This window comes from Pseudorca crassidens, chromosome 6 (assembly GCF_039906515.1).
Source record: "Pseudorca crassidens isolate mPseCra1 chromosome 6, mPseCra1.hap1, whole genome shotgun sequence".
Classification (NCBI taxonomy): domain Eukaryota; kingdom Metazoa; phylum Chordata; class Mammalia; order Artiodactyla; family Delphinidae; genus Pseudorca; species Pseudorca crassidens.
In genome coordinates, this window is record NC_090301.1 from 26978199 (window position 1) to 26999110 (window position 20912).

General features: G+C 38.3%; 1 protein-coding gene across 11 annotated transcripts in view; it reads right to left on the minus strand.

Annotated features, from left to right (window-relative positions):
• The window catches only part of UNC80 (unc-80 homolog, NALCN channel complex subunit), a 242910-nt gene that overhangs the window by 99382 nt on the left and 122616 nt on the right, over nucleotides 1-20912 (minus strand). For all 11 annotated transcript variants that reach the window (XM_067740745.1, XM_067740742.1, XM_067740738.1 and 8 more), the window contains exons 26-27: nucleotides 18626-18791; nucleotides 10196-10296 (exon numbers count right to left, since the gene is read on the minus strand). In XM_067740745.1, coding sequence (XP_067596846.1) covers nucleotides 10196-10296; nucleotides 18626-18791 — 267 coding nt within the window. The remainder of the gene's footprint in view (nucleotides 1-10195; nucleotides 10297-18625; nucleotides 18792-20912) is intronic.

The following is a 20912-nucleotide window of genomic DNA, read 5'->3' on the forward strand; positions in this document are numbered from 1 at the left end:
GGCTATTCTAGCTCTTCACTTGTGGCTTGATCTGGCTCAAATCTTCATATCTTCTAGACTTCTCAAGTAGTATTACAGAAAAGAACTCAGTTGATTTAAATGATATGGTTATTTTAAGAAAAGAAATGAAGGGCCTTGAGATGATAACTTCTTAAGTTGCCTTCCTAAAAGGGCAGTAGCATTCCTAGAGCTGCAAGTTTAGTCAAATCTGCACAGAGTAATCTTCTGAATGATTCTATCCTTCATGAAACTAGTTCCCACCCCAACACCTAAACTGTGCGAGACCATGTGCCACATTGAATGGAGAACATAAAGTAAGTCTACACAGATAAGACCAATCGAACCTCTAGAAAGGGCTGCCATGCATTTCCTTAGGAATGAGAGATCCTGCTTAATCTGAGACAAATGTAAATAACAGTAACAATGCACCCCTCTCAAACTCAGCTAACAATACCTCATACTCTTCAAAGTTTAAAAAAAAAATAGGTGTTGTCTGAACAGAATATCCAGATCTCTCTCAAGATTCATTGAAGATCCCTGATATTCCTGTTTATACTAATATGAGTCAGGGCACAAAGAAGAACTGTAAACCTTCCCTTGTTATTCTTGAATCTGGCCAAAAAATGGTTCTTTGACTAATAAAACTGATAAACTTCTAGCAAGACTGATCAAAAAAAGAGAAAGAAAAGATAAAACCTACCAATATCAGAAATGATACAGGCACATTACTGTAGATCTCATGAAATTTAAGATGATCTTAAGAAAATATTATACAGCATCTCCCCACAACTAGGGCATCTGCCACCCACTGGTGGGGGACCCTGATGCCCAAGGAGACAGGAGGAACCCCCAAGTGAACTGGTAGGATGTGGGGGGACGGGGGAGGAGGAGAAGTGGAGGCCAGACAGGATAGGTGTCCCTGAGGCCAGGGAGATCAGGAGAGGCAGAAGGGAGGGTCCCTCCAGGAGGAGGGAAGAGGAGAGGAAGGTGACTGCTCCACCCACTTGGGCCTGGGGAAACTGCTGAGCTCCCAGGCCAGTCCTCTGCCCTTCAAGGCCCCCTCCAGGCCACGTGGGTGCTTGGGGGCATAGGAGGGAGGCTGGGGAGATCAGGAGAGGTAGGTGGGAGGGGCCCTCCAGGAGGAGAAGGAGAGGAGTGGAGGGCGTTCACCCCAGGCACTCGAGCCCAGAAAGCCTGCTGGGCTCCCAGGTGAGGTCCCCTACCCTCTGAGACCGGGGTGGGGGCATGCCCAGCCCCTTCTCTTCCTTGAGCCTAAGCACCACCCCCCACAGCTCCCAGGGCCTTTTCCAGCCCTGTGGGTCCTAAGCATAGCCCCTGCCCCCGACCCAAACCTCACCTTTACTTAGGCCCCGCCCTCCACAGCCAAGGCCTTTTCCCCTTTTTTTCTTTTCTTTTTTGTTTTTCTCTTTTCCCTCCTCCTCTTTCTTACTCTTGTGGTACTGTTGTACCTTCTGGTTGTTGATTCATCTATATTTTTATTTTTATATTCTTTCTAACATATCTGTTAGTTTCCTAGTATAATTTTATTTTTTACTTTGTAATTGTTTTTTGTTTGTTTGTTTGTTTGTTTTGCCATCCCACATGGCTTGCGGGATCTTGGTTCAGAAGCTGGGGGTTGGGCCAAAGCTCCTGCTGTGGGAGCTCTGAGTCTGAACCACTGGACTAACAGAGAACCTCATACCCCAGGGAATATTCATCAGAGTGAGGTCTCACGGAGGCCCTCATCTCAGCACCAAGACCCAGCTCTACCCAACAGCCTACAAACTTCAGTGCTGGAAGCCTCAGGCCAAGCAACCAGTAAGACAGGAACACAATCCCACTCACTAAAAAAAAAAAAAAAAAAAAAAGAGAGAAATGGCAAAAAAATATGTCACAGATGAAGGAGCAATGTAAAAACCTGCAAGACCAAGTAAATGAAGAGGAAATAGGTAACCTACCTGAAAAAGAATTCAGAGTAATGATTGTAAAGATGATCCAGAATCTCGGAAAGAGAAGGGAAGCACACATTGAGAAAATACAAGTGTTTAACAAAGATCTAGAAGAACTAAAGAACAAACAAACAGAGATGGACAGCACAATAACTGAAATGAAAAATACACTAGAAGGAATCAATAACAGAATAAGTGAGGCAGAAGAACGAATAAGTGAGCTGGAAGACAAAGGGTGGAAATAACCACCAAGGAGCACAATAAAGAAAAAAGAATGAAAAGAATTGAAGACAACCTCAGAGACCTCTGGGATAACACTAAACACACCAACATTCGAATTACAGGGGTCCCTGAAGAAGAAGAGAAAAAGAAAGCATCTGAGAAAATATGTGAGGAGATTAGAGTTGAAAACTTCCCTATCATGGGAAAGGAAATAGTCACCCAAGTCCAGGAAGCACATGGAGTCCTGTACAGGATAAACCCTAGGAAAAACACACGAAGACACATAGTAATCAAACTAACAAAAACTAAATTGAAACAAAAATATTAAAAGCAGCAAGGGAAAAACAAATATGACATATAAAGGAAACCCCATAAGGCTATCAACTGATTTTTCAGCAGAAACTCTGCAGGCCAGAAGGGAGTGGCAGGATATACTTAAAGTGATGAAAGAAAAATACCTATAACCAAGATTACTCTACCAAGCAAGGATCTCATTCAGATTTTATGAAGAAATCAAAAGCTTTTCAGACAAGCAAAACCTAAGAGAATTCAGCACCACCAAACCAGCTTTACAACAAATGCTAAAGAAACCTCTCCAGGTGGGAAACACCAGAGATGAAAAAGACCCACAAAAACAAACCCAAAACAATTAAGAAAATGGTAATAGGAACATACATGTTGATAATAACCTTGAATGTAAATGGATTAAAGGCCCCAACCAAAAGACACAGACTGGCTGAATGGATAAAGAAGATCTAGATATATGCTGTCTACAAGAGATTCACTTCTGACCTAGGGACATATACAAACTGAAAGTGAAGGGATGGAAAAAGATATTCCATGCAAATGGAAATGAAAAGAAAGCTGGAGGAGCAATACTTGTATCAGATAAAGTAGACTTTAAAATAAAGACTACTACAAGAGACAAAGAAGGACACTATGTAACGATCAAAGGATTAATCCAAGAAGAAGATATAACAATTATAAATGTTTATGCACCCAGCATACGAGCACCTCAATACATAAGGCAAATGCTAACAACCATGAAAGGAGAAACTGACAGTAACACAAAAATAGTGGGGATTTTAACACGCCACTTACATGAATGGACAGATCATCCAAACAGAAAATAAATAAGGAAATACAATCTTTAAATGACACAATAGATCAGATAGATTTAATTGATATTTACAGAATATTCCACCCAAAAGAGGCAGAATACAATTTCTGCTCAAGTGCACCTGGAATATTCTCCCAGATAGATCACATCTTGGGTCACAAATCAAGCCTTGGAAAATTTAAGAAAATTGAAATCATGTCAAGCATCTTTTTGGACCACAACGCTATGATATTGGAAATCAATTACAGGAAAAAAAAAACTGTACAAAACACAAATACAGGAGGCTAAACAGTGAACTACTAAATAACCAAGAGATCAGTGAAGAAATCAAAGAAGAAATTAAAAAACACATAGAAACAAATGACAATGAAAACACGATGATCCAAAATCTATGGGATGAAGCAAAGGCTGTTCTAATAGGGAAGTTTATAGCAATTCAATCTCACCTCAAGAAACAAGAAAAATCTCAAATAAAAAATTTAATCCTACACTTAAAAAAACTAGAGAAAGAAGAATAAAAAAACCCAAAGTCAGTAGAAGGAAAGAAAGCATAAATACCAGAGCAGAAATAAGTGAAACAGAAACAAAGAAAATAGCAAAGGTCAATAAAACTAAAAGCTGGTTCTTTGAGAAGATAAACAAAATTGATAAACTCTTAGCCAGACTCAACAAGAAAAAAAGGGAGAGGATGCAAATCAATAAAATTAGAAATGAAAAAGGAGAAATCACAACTGACACCACAGAAATACAAAGGATTATAAGAGACTACTACAAATAACTATGTGAAAATAAAATGGAAAAACACAAAGAAATGGACAAATTCTTGGAAAGGTACAATTTTCCCAGACTGAACCAGGAAGAATTAGAAAATATAAACACACCTATCACAGTAATGAAATTGAAACTGCAATTAAAAATCTTCCAACAAACAAAAGTCCAGGACCAGATGGCTTCACAGGCGAATTCTATCAAACATTAACAGAAGAACTAACACCTATCCTTCTCAAACTCTTCCAAAAAATTGCAGAGGGAGAAACTCCCAAATTCATTCTACAAAGGCACCATCACGCTGATACAAAAACCAGAAAAAGATATCACAGAAAAAGGAAATTATAGACCAATATCACTGATGAACATAGATGCAAAAATCCTGAACAAAATACTAGCTAACAGAATCCAGCAACACATTAAAAGGATCATACACCATGATCTAATGGGATTTATCCCAGGGATACAAGGATTCTTCAAATATGCAAATCAATCAATGTGATACACCACATTAACTAATTAAGGAATTAAAACCATGTGATCATCTCAACAGATGCAGAAAAAGCTTTTGATAAAATTCAACACTTATTTATGATAAAAACTCTCCAGAAAATGGGCATAGAGGGAACCTACCTCAACATAATAAAGGCCATATACGACAAACCCACAGCAAGCAGCATAATCAATTGTGAAAAACTGAAAGCATTTCCACTAAGATCAGGAACAAGACAAGGATGTCCACTCTCACCACTCTTATTCAAAATAGTTTTGGAAGTCCTAGCCATGGCAATCAGAGAAGAAAAAGAAATAAAGGAATACAAACTGGAAAAGAAGAAGTAAAACTGTCACTGTTTGCAGATGACATGATACTATACATAGAAAATACTAAAGATGCCACCAGAAAACTACTAGAACTAATCAATGAATTTGGTAAGGTTGCAGGATACAAAATTAATGCACAGAAATATCTGGCATTCTTATACATCACCAACAAAAGATCAGAAAGAGAAATTAAGGAAACAATCCCATTCACCACTGTAACAAAAAGAATAAAATACCTAGGAATAAACCTGCCTAAGGAGGCAAAAGACTTGTACTCAGAAAACTGTAAGACACTGATGAAAGAAATCAAAGATGACATAAACAGATGGAGAAACATACCATGTTCTTGTATTGGAAGAACCAGTATTGTGAAAATGACTATACTACCCAAAGCAATCTACAGATTCAAGGCAATACCTATCAAACTACCAATGGCATTCTTCACAGAAATAGAACAAAAAATTTTACAATTCGTATGGAAACACAAAAGATCCCGAATAGCCAAAGCAACCTTGAGAAAGAAAAATGGAGTTGGAAGAATCAGGCTCCCTGACTTCAAACTATACCACAAAGCTACAGTAATCAAGACAGTATGGTACTGGCACACAAACAGAAATATAGATCAATGGTACAGGATAGAATGCCCAGAGATAAACCCACACACATATGGTCATTTAATTTATGACAAAGGAGGCAAGAACATACTGTGGAGAAAGGACAGCCTCTTCAATAAGTGGTGCTGGGAAAACTGGACAGATACATGTAAAAGAATGAAATTAGAACACTAACACCAAACACAAAAATAAACTCAAAATGGATTAAAGACCTAAATGTAAGACCAGAAACTACCAAACTCTTAGAGGAAAAACACTCTTTGACATAAACCACAGCAAGATCTTTTTAGACCCACCTCCTAGAGTAATGGAAATAAAAACAAAAATAAAGAAATGGGACTTAATTAAACTTAAAAGATTTTGCACAGCAAAGGAAACCCTAAAACATGACAAAAAGACAACCCTCAGAATGGGAGAAAATATTTGCAAATGAAAGAACAAAGGATTAATCTCCAAAATATACAAACAGCTCATGGAGCTCAATATCAAAAAAGCAAACAATCCAATTAAAAAATGGGCAGAAGAGCTAAATAGACATTTCACCAAGGAAGATATACAGATGAGCTAGAAGTACATGAAAAGATGTTCAACATCACTGATCATTAGAGAAATGCAAATCAAAACTACAATGAGGTATCACCTCACAGTGGTCAGAATGGCTATTATGAAAAAATCTAGAAACAATAAACACTGGAAAGGATGTGGTGAAAAGGGAACCCTCCTGCACTGTTGGGAAGAATGTAAATTGATACAACCACTATGGAAAACAGTATGGAGGTTCCTTAAAAAACTAAAAATAGAACTACCATATGACCCAGCAATCCCACTACTGAGCATATACCCTGAGAAAACCATAATTCAAAAAGAGACATCTATCCCAATGTTCATTGCAGCACTATTTACAGTAGCCAGGACATGGAAGCAACCTAAGTTGCACGGTCTGGGAAGATCCCACATGCCGCAGAGCGGCTATGCCCGTGAGCCATGGCCGCTGAGCCTGCGCGTCCGGAGCCTGTGCTCCGCAACGGGAGAGGCCACAACAGTGAGAGGCCCGCATACCGCCAAAAAAAAAAAAAAAAAAGATTCAGGCACCTCAGTGTTCATAGCAGCACTATTTACAATAGCTAAGACATGGGAACAACCTAAATGTCCACTGACAGATGAACGGATAAAGATGTGGTATATATATATATATATACACATACATACATACATATATATATACACACAATGGAATATTGCTCAGCCATAAAAAGAATGAAATAATGTCACTTGCAGCAACATAGATGGGCCTCAAGATTTTCATACTAAGTGAAGTAAGCCAGACAGAGAAAGACAAATACCACATGATATCACTTATATGTGGAATCTAAAACATGACACAAATGAACTTATCTACGAAACAGAAACAGACTCACAGACATAGAGAACAGACTTGTCATTGCCAAAGAATAGGGGATGTGGGGGAGGGATGGACTGGGAGTTTGGGATTAACAGATGCAAACTATTATAAATAGAATAGATAAACAACAAGGTTCTACTGTATAGCACAGGGAACTATAGTCAATATCCTGTGATAAACCATGATGAAAAAGAATATGAAAAAGAAAATATATGTATATATGTATGACTGAATCACTGCTGTAGAGTAGAAATTAACACAACATTGTAAATCAGCTATACTTCAATAAATTAAAAAAAGAGAATATTATAAACATCTTTTTGTTAATAAATGTGAATATTTGGATTAAATTAACAAATTCCTAGGAAAAAAAATCAATTTGCCCAATCTGCTCCCTGGAGAAATCTTAATTATATTACATAAATTAAATCTGTAATTAATAATTTTACTACAAAGAAATTTTTAGATCTAGAAGGTTCTACCAGTGACCCCTTCTAAATATTTAAAGAATAAATAACTCTGGTCTTACACAAACACTTCCAGAGGGTTAACGGTACACAAAACTAAAAAGCATTATTGAATAAAATTGAAGAGCTCCTAAATGAATGATGGAACACAAATTAATGGAGGATAGACCATTTTATACATTAGAAGACTTATTAAAGATTTTAATTCCTCAGTTTTAATGATCTTTGTATTCAAAGTAAGGCTGCTGTGGAAGCTTTCTTATGGAAATTAACAAGGTGATTCTAATAGAAATGAATATAGCCAAGAATAGAACAGGCCACCCTGCAGAAGAACAAAGCTGGAGGATTTACACTTATGTGAAAAAAAGAAATCAGACACAATAGAGTATCCAGCATATGTCACCAATTATATGCATTTCAAAAACAGACAAAATAATTTTTGGTTTTAGAAGTTAGAATGGCAGTGACCAATAGGGGAGAGTAGTGGCTGGTCGAGGGCCCGGGTAGGGCTTCTAAGGTACTGCTAATGTTCTTCTTGAACTGGTGGTGGTTACACAGATGTGTCCATTTTGTGAAAGTTTATTGAGCAGTACACAAAGATTTTGTATGCTTTTTAATATGTAGGTTGGACTTCACTAAAAAGTTTACTTTAAATATAGCTGCCTCAGAGATTCTCAAAATCAGCCAGTTCTGGAGATTAACCAGTTCCAAGGGCATAGCACTGTAAACACTGAGCGTGAGGTACCAGCCAGCCCTTTATCTGACCCTACCAGGAAGTCAGATTAAAATCAGAGGAGATGGAGACATTCCATATCTAAGATCAATAATAGTGCTGGCCTCTTCAATAAGTGGTGCTGGGAAAACTGGACAGCTACATGTAAAAGAATGAAATTAGAACACTCCCTAACACTACACACAAAAATAAACTCAAAATGGATTAAAGACCTAAATGTAAGGCCAGACACTATCAAACTCTTAGAGGAAAATATAGGGAGAACACTCTATGACATAAATCACAGCAAGATCCTTTTTGACCCACCTCCTAGAGAAATGGAAATAAAAACAAAAATAAACAAATGGGACCTCATGAAACGTAAAAGCTTTTGCACAGTAAAGGAAACCATAAACAAGATGAAAAGACAACCCTCAGAATGGGAGAAAATATTTGCTAATGAAGCAACTGACAAAGGATTAATCTCCAAAACTTACAGGCAGCTCATGCAGCTCAATATCAAAAAACCAAACAACCCAATCCAAAAATGGGCAGAAGACCTAAATAGACATTTCTCCAAAGAAAATATACAGATTGCCAACAAACACATGAAAGGATGCTCAACATCACTAATCATTAGAGAAATGCAAATCAAAACTACAATGAGGTATCACCTCACACCAGTCAGAATGGCCATCATCAAAAAATCTAGAAACAAAAAATGTTGGAGACGGTGTGGAGAAAAGGGAACCCTCTTGCACTGTTGGTGGGAATGTAAATTGATACAACCAGTATAGAGAACAATATGGAGGTTCCTTAAAAAACTAAAAATAGAACTACCATAGGACCCAGCAATGCCACTACAGGGCATATATCCTGAGAAAACCATAATTCCAAAAGAGTCATGTATGACAGTGTTCATTGCAGCTCTATTTACAATAACCAGGACATGGAAGCATCCTAAGTGTCCATCAACAGATGAATGGATAAAGAAGATGTGGCACATATATACAATGGAATATTACTCGGCCATAAAAAGAAACGAAATTGAGTTATTTGTAGTGAGGTGGATGGACCTAGAGTCTGTCATACAGAGTGAAGTAAGTCAGAAAGAGAAAAACAAATACCATATGTTAACACATATATATGGAATCTAAAAAAAAAAAGTTCTGAAGAACCTAAGGGCAGGATAGGAATAAATATGCAGACGTAGAGAATGGACTTGAGGTCACAGGGTGGGGGGAAGTGTAAACTGGTATGAAGTGAGAGAGTGGCATGGACATATATACACTACTAAATGTAAAATAGATAGCTAGTCGGAAGCAGCCGCATAGCACAGGGAGATCAGCTCGGTGCTTTGTGACCACCTAGAGGGGTGGGATAGGGAAGATGGGAGGGAAATGTAAGAGGGAGGAGGTATGGGGATATATGCATATGTATAGCTGATTTGCTTTGTTATAAAGCAGAAACTAACACGTCATTGTAAAGCAATCATACTCCAATAAAGATGTTAAAAAATGATGATAATAATAGTGCTGGCAGTACCCTGCCAACTGTGGATCTCACATCATGCTTCCCGACCTTTCTTTTCCTTTCTTTACACCCAGGTCAAACCTTGAACTGTAATCTGTGCTTGGGATTCCCTCCTGCCTGTGCCCTCTGGAGAGCCCTTTGAGGTGTGACCTTCATCATCTTAGAATCTCCGTGTCCTAGTTTACAATTTGATCTAATACAGACTCAAGACTGACACCATGACCTTGCTCTCAGCATTTGTGGTGACCTGTATAAAACTATCGTGATGCCTTGCCTTGTGTCACTCAGTTTCTCTTGACCACCAACCTGGTCTGATCCCTCAGGGTTTTTTTCCCTGACTTATACTGACTCACAAGCCAACTATAACAAAGCACCCTTGGTCTTAGATAAGCTTCAAATGAATATAATCCAGCAGAAGACCAGTCTTAGTGAGTATCCAGAGGTTCAGCTGAAATAAAAGCCTATAATGTTTCTAATAGCCTGAAATGATGGATGTTTTTAGTACGGTCTTTCATCCTACCTCCACAGATCTTCCCCAATGCCAAAAGAAATTGATCTCAGCGCTCTTTCTGAGATTCCTACTTACATGAAGCCATGACATGTTCCTGTGGTAATTTTCCTCCGTGCTGGCTGTACTCATTCCCTCTGGCTCAATGCTGGGCTCACTTGCACTCCAAGGACTCCCTTCTTCAAAAGAAAAATACCAAGAAAGGTTATATTGTTCTGTCTCCCTGGAGAGCATGTTGCTATGGTATAGTGGTCCATGCTTTTGAATCCTAGGGCAGACTACCATGGCCAATGGGTTACGGGGCATAGCATCGGCTTTAGTGGAGTAATATTAACAGGAGCTGTTCCCTTCACCACCAGCTGAACTGGCAATTACAAAGACATTTATGATCTCTGTTATGGTGGCTTCCATTTTGAGATATGGGAGCAGAGAAAAAGAACAGAGTCAAGTCCTTGAATTGCTGAGATGAGCAAGTTATTGGTTGAGTGTGCCCAAATCCATTCCAGACTGCCCAGACCTCGCAGGTGTAGTTAAGTAGGGACACCAACCAACCTGCAGTGGCCACAAAGGGTGCTGCTACCTCCACTGCTGCTGTGACTACGGCTAGTGCTACTACTCTTAACACCACCTGGCTTTGCTATCAGAGCTATTTCAAAGATGGGTGGTGCCTTGGAAAGACTAAGGGAATTTGGAAGTAACTGTGCCCAACTGTGGACAACCCTTTGTCCAAACTCGTCTCTGCAGGAAACTGTGAAGGAGACATGTCACAGGAATTCTCTACTTAGTATACTAGATAACAAAGCTTTGTCCTCAAATCTACAAGCTTTTCTGGGTATTTTCTATGACAAAACTATGCTTCTAGCTTGGATAGTTTGACTTAACTGGCTAGGCTACGTTGATCAATTTAAATAATTAATTCAAATAATATTTTCCCCAAAACTAACTGATGATACTCTTACAGCTCAGGCATGTAACAAAAGATGTCGTAAGGTTTTTTCTATTGTCTCCTTAAAAAAATAAGCTGAATCTTAACTAACGCATAAATTAGCTATTTTCAAAGGCAAGGGTGGGTAGGTGTAGAAACATTTCCTATTTTAAACTCTCCTTGATTAAATATACTCAGCTTCTGTTTCAGCAGGCTAGATTGATAATTTATCCACATTTCCTGACTGACTTCTGAAACAACTTACTTAGAAAGAAGAGTTTTACACTTTGGTTTTCATACAGCAACTGAAAGGCAAAGAATATGCACTTCAATTTTTAACCTAACATTTAAATTCTAGGCAGCTGGTGAGTCCTATCGGCAAGCCTGCTTAATCTTTTTCTTGTCTACTAAGATGATGATGAGAGCCCATAGGACCAACACATTTTGGGATTCAGAGTCTCTTTGGGTCCTATAGTGACAATCTACAGCTCTGATTGTATATAAAGCTTATTCTTAGGAGTTTAACATACTTTACTATCATCCCTAATTTATCTTTAGAGCATCCTTTCACAGTAGGCAAGGAGTACACAGAATTATTCTCACTGGGTAGCTGGGGAAAACAAATCCCTGAGAAGTTAAGTGACTTGCTGAAGGTCACTAATTGTTAGATGGAGACAATCTTTCCTTTCTGAAATTTTGGTTGTTTCTACTGGGAAATAGAGACTTTAGTTTACGGAAGACTTTAAGCCAGCTATTCCCAAGGGAATATCTACATTTTTTTGCTTTAAAGGTCTTGACCAGAAGAATAAAGGCACAAAGATCTAGATTTCAAAAAACTGTCCTTGTCATTAAAATGTTTTCTCTCCCTACTGTAGACTCCGTATGCTCCCTGCTCAAGCTGTGGTCCTTGAACCAGCAGCATCAACTTTACCAGGAAGCTTGTTAAAAGCGTAGAATCTCAGGCTCCCATCCCAGAGATGCTAAATCAGGATCTGCGTTTTAACAAGCTCCCAGCTGACCCTGTGCACAATAAGGCTGGAGCAGCCCTGCTCTGGAGGGCAACATAGCTTATGGACTAAACGAGTACTCTAACCTATGACTCTGCCCTCCATCTACTGATGTATCAGAAAATGGACTTGAGCTGTTTGGGGATTCGGTCTCTGTCTTCCTACCCCCCACGTCCCTGCACAGCCCACTCCTCTATGTTACCTAGGTCAGTGACAGTGTCCCTGCTCTGGGACAGCTGCAGCTTCTCAGCCTCAGACTCTGAGTCCTGCCGTGATAACTTGCTGCTCTTTAAGCTGCCGACCCGGCGAATGCTGGACAAGGAACCCCCCTTCTTCACCTGGAAACTGCGGGTTCCTTTAATCTGGAGCAGGCGGGAACCTCCTATCCTGATCTTCCTGCTGGGAACTGTATTAAAAGAATAAAATAGGGCTTTTTCCCCCTTAGTTCTCCGCAGCCAGCGTTAGAGCCAAGCTCTCCCCAACTTGTCCCTGAACAGCCTCCTCTCTGCTGGCCGGGATGAGCAGCATGTCTGGACAAGGAGCTTCTCCCAAGCCCCAAGTCAGGCGGCTTTGTTAGGTGGGCAGGAGGCTGGGTCCACCACGAAGGGCTGGTGCAGCTTCTTTCTTGGACACACAGCTCATCAGTGCTAGGAACAACCTGCTCTCTCTTTGGCCCAGAATTCACAAGCATGAGCGCGCCCTCGCCACGGAGTCCTCCGGGACCGTTAGTACGTTCACACAGCATCATTGCTTGATTCAGCAGAACCACCAACCATTTGTTTTTGTTTTTCTTTTGAAATGGGACTGACAGACTTATGTGAGTTAGGGAAACCCCTTCATGGAAAATCCCTTCATTTGGGAATACCTCATTAAGAAATAAAAACAAGAGGCGCTTCTCTCTCCAACAGTCAGCAGTGGGTTCCACTCAGCTCCTCAGCAAAGTCACTAAAAGATGTTTGCAGTGGGGTGCTTTGGGTGAACGTGAGTGTGAAATGATTCCATTTTCAATGCACCTAATGATTTCATAGCATCCTCCTCTCAGTCAAAAGGTTGGGTGAGATCTGAGTCCAAAAGTTGCAACACCCTGAATCAACCTTACAGTCTACGTGAACCAAGAAGAACATGCATTACTCCTCTTTAGTGTTCTGGAAGAAACAGTCATCAGTGAGGAAAATAAAAGGGTAAAAGAAACACGTTCAACTTGAAACCTACATTTTAACCAAAAACATCCGTATTTCCCATAGTCATATCCACACCTTCTTTTTCTTTTGAGGACTTGGTGTTGTCACACATTGATATGGTAAGGGTGATTTTGAAAGTGTTTAGGGCTTCAAGTGATTATCAGGAAGGGGCTGTTTTTGTAAGGTTTCCTTCTTAAGACATGAACAAGATTTCTTACTAATTATTTAAGGCACAGCTATTAATATTTTAGTGCCAATCAGGAAGATTGCATTTTAGTCTCAAGTTTCTCACTCACAGGAGAGTTAGTCTGTGATAGAACTCATACTGCTCCATAAAATGTTAATTAGTGCCATATAAAGGAGCCTAGATTCCTGTTGAATAATGTGAAATGTTTAATCTCTGATTTACTCGTATGACTGAGACAGACTAAAATTATCACCACTCAGCTGGAAAAGGCTTCATGGAGCTCCATGAACACATCTGGATAGAATTTCACATCTAGACAGAAATTCTCACAGCACAGTTGAATACATCCCACAAAGACCATAATGCTCTATTTTAGTTATAGCACAAAACTCATCCACTGTATTTTTCAGTGTTATTTTTAGGTATAATTGAGACTTTATGACTTATCTGAAATGCATTTGAAACTGAATATACTTATCATTTTTAATTACTATTAATACAATTTATGTCAAAAGAGATTGGGAAGTAGAGAAAAAGATTAAAGAAATAATTTAAAAATTTTTACAGAGGCACACTTTGGCATTCTTTGCCTGATTTCATGATATTTTTCAGCCTACAAGTACAGCAAAATAACCCCAGATTAATATGACATGAAAAATAATTTAATTTTGAGAAACTGTTCTATCACCAAAGATAATTGGAGACATTTTATAGCACTGAAAAAAATAATGTTCAGAATTATGGCATTGGTTACAAAGGACATAACATAGTTAGAATTCAGATTTGGTAAAGTACATGAAAGACATCAGTCGAGATTCTACACCACTGAAGTTTAGCCTTTATCTCCATGACAACGAGAACTAGTATGAAAGCAAAACAAATTCATCTGAATTAGATAAAACATCTCTTTTCCCTTTTCTCTTACACCACATATATCCATCAACAAGTCTGCTGATTCAACACTTCAAAATAGCGTAGGATTTTGAAAGCCCTGTCACCTATTCCCTAGACTAATATAACTACCAAACTGCTTGCTCTTACCCCCACTCTAACAGCTTGACTCATCTTTTAAATACATAAATCATAAATATAAATATTATATCGCTTTTCTGGTCAAAACCTGACAACAACTCTCAGACACATTTAAATAGAATTAAATTTCTAATCATATCTACAGACCCTATTTATTTGTCCTTTGCCTGACCCTCTCTCCTACTGCTCTTCCCCCAACTCATTCTGTTGCAACCTTGTCGTCCTTTTTGCCCTTCTTCACATGCTCCAAGTTCATTCCTGCATCGGAGCCTTGTTCTCACTGTTGTCTCTGTTTGGAAGACTCTTCTCTCAGCCCTTCACATGACTGGATCCTTAACATCACACAAGTCTCAGCTCAACGTCACTTAAGACTACAATCCTTCCTACTTCAGGTTGCTACCAATTCTCTGACCCTAACTTGTTTTCTTCATACTACTTATCTCTACTTGAAAGTCCAGAATTTAATGTTATTCACTATTAAGTTATTAACTATTAGCTAATATAAACTAAAATACATGTGGGAAATTTTCCCTGTTCATTGCTGTATTCTAGGAACCTGTAATAGCGTCTGGTATACAACAGGTGCTCAGTATATGATTGTTGAGTGATCACACGTCTCGGTGTCTGTATTCTGGAATGCCAGTCTCAGTTTGTATCTGGAATATGGATAAAATGATCTGACAGATCTTGCTTGGAGATTTTAGGCAGACATTTTTAGTTCTAAGGATTATTTCATGTTAGTTTTCCTTTGTAGAATCCAAATTGTCCTCAAGTTATTTCAAGAACTCACAGTTTTAGATGTTATACAAACAGATGGTATGAAATTTTAAATAAAATTTTAATAATCTGAGTTAGCAGGGTCCCTGTGGTCCCCATTTTCACATCAGCTTTAGCATCTGGTATCAGCTTATTGAAAGGATTAAGGAAGATTTAGGAATCATCAGGAAGTTTCTTGCCAACTGGTAAAGGACATTTTATGAATATGTTCTCATTTTATCTATACTTTTAGTTTTCTGCTCCTAATTTATTAAATAACTTTCATGTAATTACATAGCCATTCTATGAGGAGAAAAATTATTAAGTATTTGTGTGTTTGAATATTAAAGGCAATTTACATAAATGATAATCATGAAATTAAAGTGTTCTTAAAAATTAATCTGAGGTTTTATTTTTTTAAATGGTGTAGAATTTACTCTGCTGAAATTTGACCATGTCAGTATTAGCAATTTTTATTTCAACTACTTTAAATAATAACTAACATAATAATTTTGAATGGGAAAAAAATCCCTGTGGGATATGTTTAAAAGATGGGAGTTTCACAGAATCATGGACATAGAGAACAGAATGGTGGTTGCCAAGGGGTAGAGGGTTGGAGGAGGCATGGAGTGGGAGGCTGGGGTTAGCAGATGTAAGCTATTATATATAGAATGGATAAACAACAAGGCCCTACTGTACAGCACAGAGAACTATACTCAATATCCTATAATAAACCATAGTGGAAAAGAATATAAAAAAAGAATGTACACATATGTATAACTGAACCACTTTGCTGTACAGCAGAAATTAACACATTGTAAATTAACTATACTTCAATTAAAAAATATTGATAAAAAAGAAGGATGTTTCTCATCATATGCAGTCATCCTTGTCAGAAGTAGTAGTATTTGAACAAACCTTGACTTGATACCTTTGTATACTCAGAAACTGCTAAAATTTGGCTAATCCTTCCCGCAACATGGCTTCTGTTCACCATAAATTCAACACAATATAATTATTTGCATTTTTTAAATGCTGTGACAACAATCTGATCTTAAAATATTAAAAAATTTTTTTTCCAGACTATATCCATTCCTTACAACATTTTAAATATTTTAAATATGTTGTGTTTTCTTTATCTAGGGCTATGTCTTTCTTAAAAAACATATATATATTCTTTTTCAGATTATTTTCCATTATTGGTTATTATAAGATATTGAGTTTCTTCCCTGTGCTATATAGTAGGTCCTTGTTGTTTACCTCTTTTATATATAGTAGTGTGTATATATGAATCCCAAACTCTTAATTTGTCTCTCCCCCCCCCACCAACCCCTGTGGTAACCACGTTTGTTTTTCTATGTCTGTGAGTCTATTTCTGCTTTGTAAATAAGTTCATTTGTATCATATTTTAAGATTCCACAAATAAGTGATATCGTATGATATTTGTCTTTCTCTGTCTTCACTTAATATAATCTCTAGGTCCATCTATGTTGCTGCAAAAAGCATTTCATTCTTTTTTATGGCCAAGTAATATTCCATTGTTTGTATATGTATATATATACACATATGCATATACACACACACACACACACACACACCCCACATCTTCTTTATCCATTCATCTGTTGATGAACATTTAGGTTGCTTCCATGTCTTGGCTATTGTAAATAGTGCTGCTATGAACACTGGGGTGCATGTATCTTTTCTAATTAGTTTTCTCCAGATATATGCCCAGGAATGGGATTGCTGGATCACATGGTAATTATTTTTAGTTTTTCAAGGAACCTCCATACTGTTCTTCATAGTGGCTACACCAATTTACATTCCCACCAACAATGTAGGAAGAGGTTCCTTTTCCTCCACACCCTCTTTGGCATTTATTATTTGTAGACTTTTTAACAATGGCCATTCTGACCAGTGTGAGGTAATACCTCACTGCAGTTTTGATATGCATTTATCTAATAATTAGTGATATTGAGCATCTTTTTATGTGCCTGTTGGCCAAGCCTTCTTTGGAGAAATGTCTATATAAGTCTTCTGTAGGGCTATGTCTTTTGAGAATCATGCATTCCTTAAACTACCAAACATTTATGCAGTCACTGTCTGCAGAAAATATACCAATGGATAAAACTGTCTTTGACTCTTTTTACAAATATGCTGTTTTCTAGTGGAATTCATTAGAAAAACATTGAAGGATAATGAAACTTAAGAAAATAGAAAAATCAAATAGAGAAGTTAACAGTTTAAAGGAGCCTTTAAAGAGCAACTTAAAACTTTGCAATCTGTAACTCATATTTAGGATTTTCTGCATGGATTTTAATCGATATGCTCATGATACAGATTAAAAAAAACAATGGTGACAATTATTTATTGTGTCCTTATTAGGTATCTGGTACTGAGTTTATGTTTTACTTGCAATGTCTCTTTTAAAGCTTTCAACATTCCAATGTGGTAGGTGTTATTAATCTAATTTTACAGGGAAGAAAACTGGCTTAGAAGGTAAGCAACTTGGACAAGGCCACATAACTACTTTATTTCACCACTTTAAGATGCACATTTTTTTACATTTGAACATCTCTGAAATTGAGATTTGGCTTACAACTGATGACATCTTAAGATCACTAGAGCCAGGTGGCAGTTGGGACACATTTGCTATTGCTTGTGTTCATGTGAATATCTAAAGCACCAGCAACAAAATGTACAAAATGGGTGCCAGTGTCTTTTAAGTCCCAGGAACCAAATGATAGTTGGGTGGAGGAGTGGGTGGGATGGTAAGTCAGATGTGTTTGGGAACATTCCTGAAGCAGAGACTGAAGGAGGCTAGCTTCATACCGTTGCACGTTGGCTTGTGTAACTATCACCAATAGCTTTACTTCTTTTACAGATTCATTTAAGAAATGATGTGTTACTAACACAGAGGACATTATCACATATAAAAACACAGACACTGACAATTCTGAGTTGAAAAGTGATTAAGAATTTGATCTCTGAATTGAAGATGGTTTAGAAAACCTTTAACCAGTTTACCTGGCTGCACAAAGTATGATATAGACCGATAATAAAAATCTACATCTAATTACATCTGAAAGTCCTCTTTCAGTAAGAATAAAGCACAAATTAAGTGATAAGAAAGTACTGCATAAAAGCTGAATGGGGAGTATTTTTCCTTTCTTATTGGTATATAAGATAATAGTTCATCTTACAACTAATGTCATCTTAGATTCAACGGGATACGGAGAATTGCTGAGCCGGAATTAGAGTCTGACTGCAGAGTCCAACTCCTAACTAGCATGATTGCCTACCTCATTGAGTCAACAACAGTTTTGGACTTCTTTCAGTGCACAATTCTGCAGTTTAGACCCGAGACCAAATATCCCATGAGAAACCCTGAAACGTGAATTAATTTTTGCTTATGCATACCTTTCTTCTCCTCAACACCTGCATCTGATTTGAGGGTGTGGCTACTACTGTGAAGGGAATCTTTTGAGTCTTCATTTTCATCCAGGACACCAGCAAAGCTGATCTTCCTCTCATATCTGTGCCGGTCCAACTCAGGATCCAAACGAAGTCGGCAGCTCTCCAAGTCCTGAAATGTCAGTGAGGAGCACATGGATGCTGGCATCTCCCCAGCACTGCATTCGTTTTCCGGCAAACCTCCCTCCATTTTTTTTTTTTTTTTTTTTTTTTTGCAGTACGCGGGCCTCTCACTGTTGTGGCTGCTCCCGTCGCGGAGCACAGGCTCCGGACGCGCAGGCCCAGCGGCCACGGCTCACGGGCCCAGCCGCTCCACGGCATGTGGGATTCTCCCGGACCGGGGCACGAACCCGTGTCCCCTGCATCGGCAGGCGGACTCCCAACCACTGCGCCACCAGGGAAGCCCCCAACCTCCATTTTAAGCTGCGCATAACAGCATTTAAACAGCCAAATTTCCCTCTATCTAATGCCAGGTTTAGACTGGGGTCATGAAAATGTCTTCCTTAATCCACAGGTTAAGGATTCAGTCTCACAAGACTGTCCCCACTTCAGACATCAGTTGTAAGGCCAAGTGGTCACCTGTGCTTCTAACCAACTGGTTATAAATTGAAGGTTCCAACAACACCCCTCCTCAGGTTCAATTAATTTGCTAGGGGGGGCTCATAGAACTTGAGAAATATTTTGCTTACTAGATCACTGGTTTATCATAAAAGGATATAATCAGCAACAGCTAGATGGAAGAAATGCACAGGCCAAGGTATGGGGTGATGGTGCCAAGCTTCCACGCCCTCTTCAAGGGCAGCGCACTCCCCAGTCTTCACGTGTTCACCAACCAGAAGCTCTCCAAACCCTGTTCTTTTGGGTCTTTATGGAGGCTTCATTACATAGGCATGATTGATTAAATCGTTGTCACCTGGAGGTGAGGGGGTGGGACTGAAAGTTTCAATTTTCTAATTATTTTGTTGGTTCATCTGGTGACCAGCTGAACCTTAGGTAAACTAGAGGCATTCTACAAGTCACCTCTTAACATAACAAAGGACACCTTGGTCACCCTCCCGACTTCAGAAATTCCAAGGATTTTAGGAGCACTGTGCCAGAAACAGGAATGGAGACCAAACATATATTCTTATCATAAATCACAATATCACACAACAGAAGTAGAAAACAAATACCAAGGTGATGTTGGAGTTAAATCCTGAGGATTAAGTAAAGTTAGCTCTGCAAACTGGTAGGGAAACCAGTTTGGTTTCCTCTTAAGAAACCTCAGGGGTAATGGCCAGAGGTTTAAAACAGGATCATGCGTTGGAGGAATCTCTCACTCTCTTAGGAGACTTCATGATCCCAAAACTGAAAATAAGCCTTGGGGAGTTTAAGTATTTAGTAGGAGTTTGGCCTGTGAGGCCCCAGTGTGGACATTTGCCCTGTTCTGTAAATGGAGACTCGCTCATGCTGAAGATCATAATTAATCATTAATCTATGAAGCGCTTTCAGACTTGATAAATGAAAAATATATAAAATGCTAACTTTATTTTTATACAGCATTTTTTCTAATTATGACATAATAATCCCTCAGATTCAAGTAGTTTGAAAAACAAAAACTATTTTGAAAAACCCAGTTTGTACCAAGATTAAAATCTTATGCTTTTAACTATTATTAATAAATGAAACTTTAGACTCTACATATCGTTTCTTCTTTTCCCTTTGAATTAAGAACAGAAGTTATACTTTGGTACTCAGAAAATTATATCACATCTAGAAAAATAAGGAACCACATGGAGTCTATTTAACACTGTCAAAAAATATTCTAGGAATATAATTGTTTCTCTGAAATTAATCCCTTTTAGGAAAAAAAATAACCTAACTACTTTCCATTTTGGTAGCCAAATTTAATTAGATAAGTTTCTTAGGTGGGACAAAAAGTAATAAAATAACAATTCTGATTATCAAAAGTAGTTCTCTCTTCCAACTTCTTGTATCTACTAGTCAAAATCCTACTTATCTTTCAAAGTTACATTCAAATGTGATCTCATCCAGGAAGGCTCTTCAGATTTTTCCGGTCCCTTCTTTGGCCAACCCTGGCCCTCTGCTCCTTTCTTAAGTGTGTTGTTTACGTGTCGGTTCTCCTGTTACAACATAGTCATCTCTGCATCACCCCCACTCCCACCTCTGCATCCATCACACCACCTTGCTCACAGCCTTACTCTCAAATATTCATCAGTCTACTCTTCATATA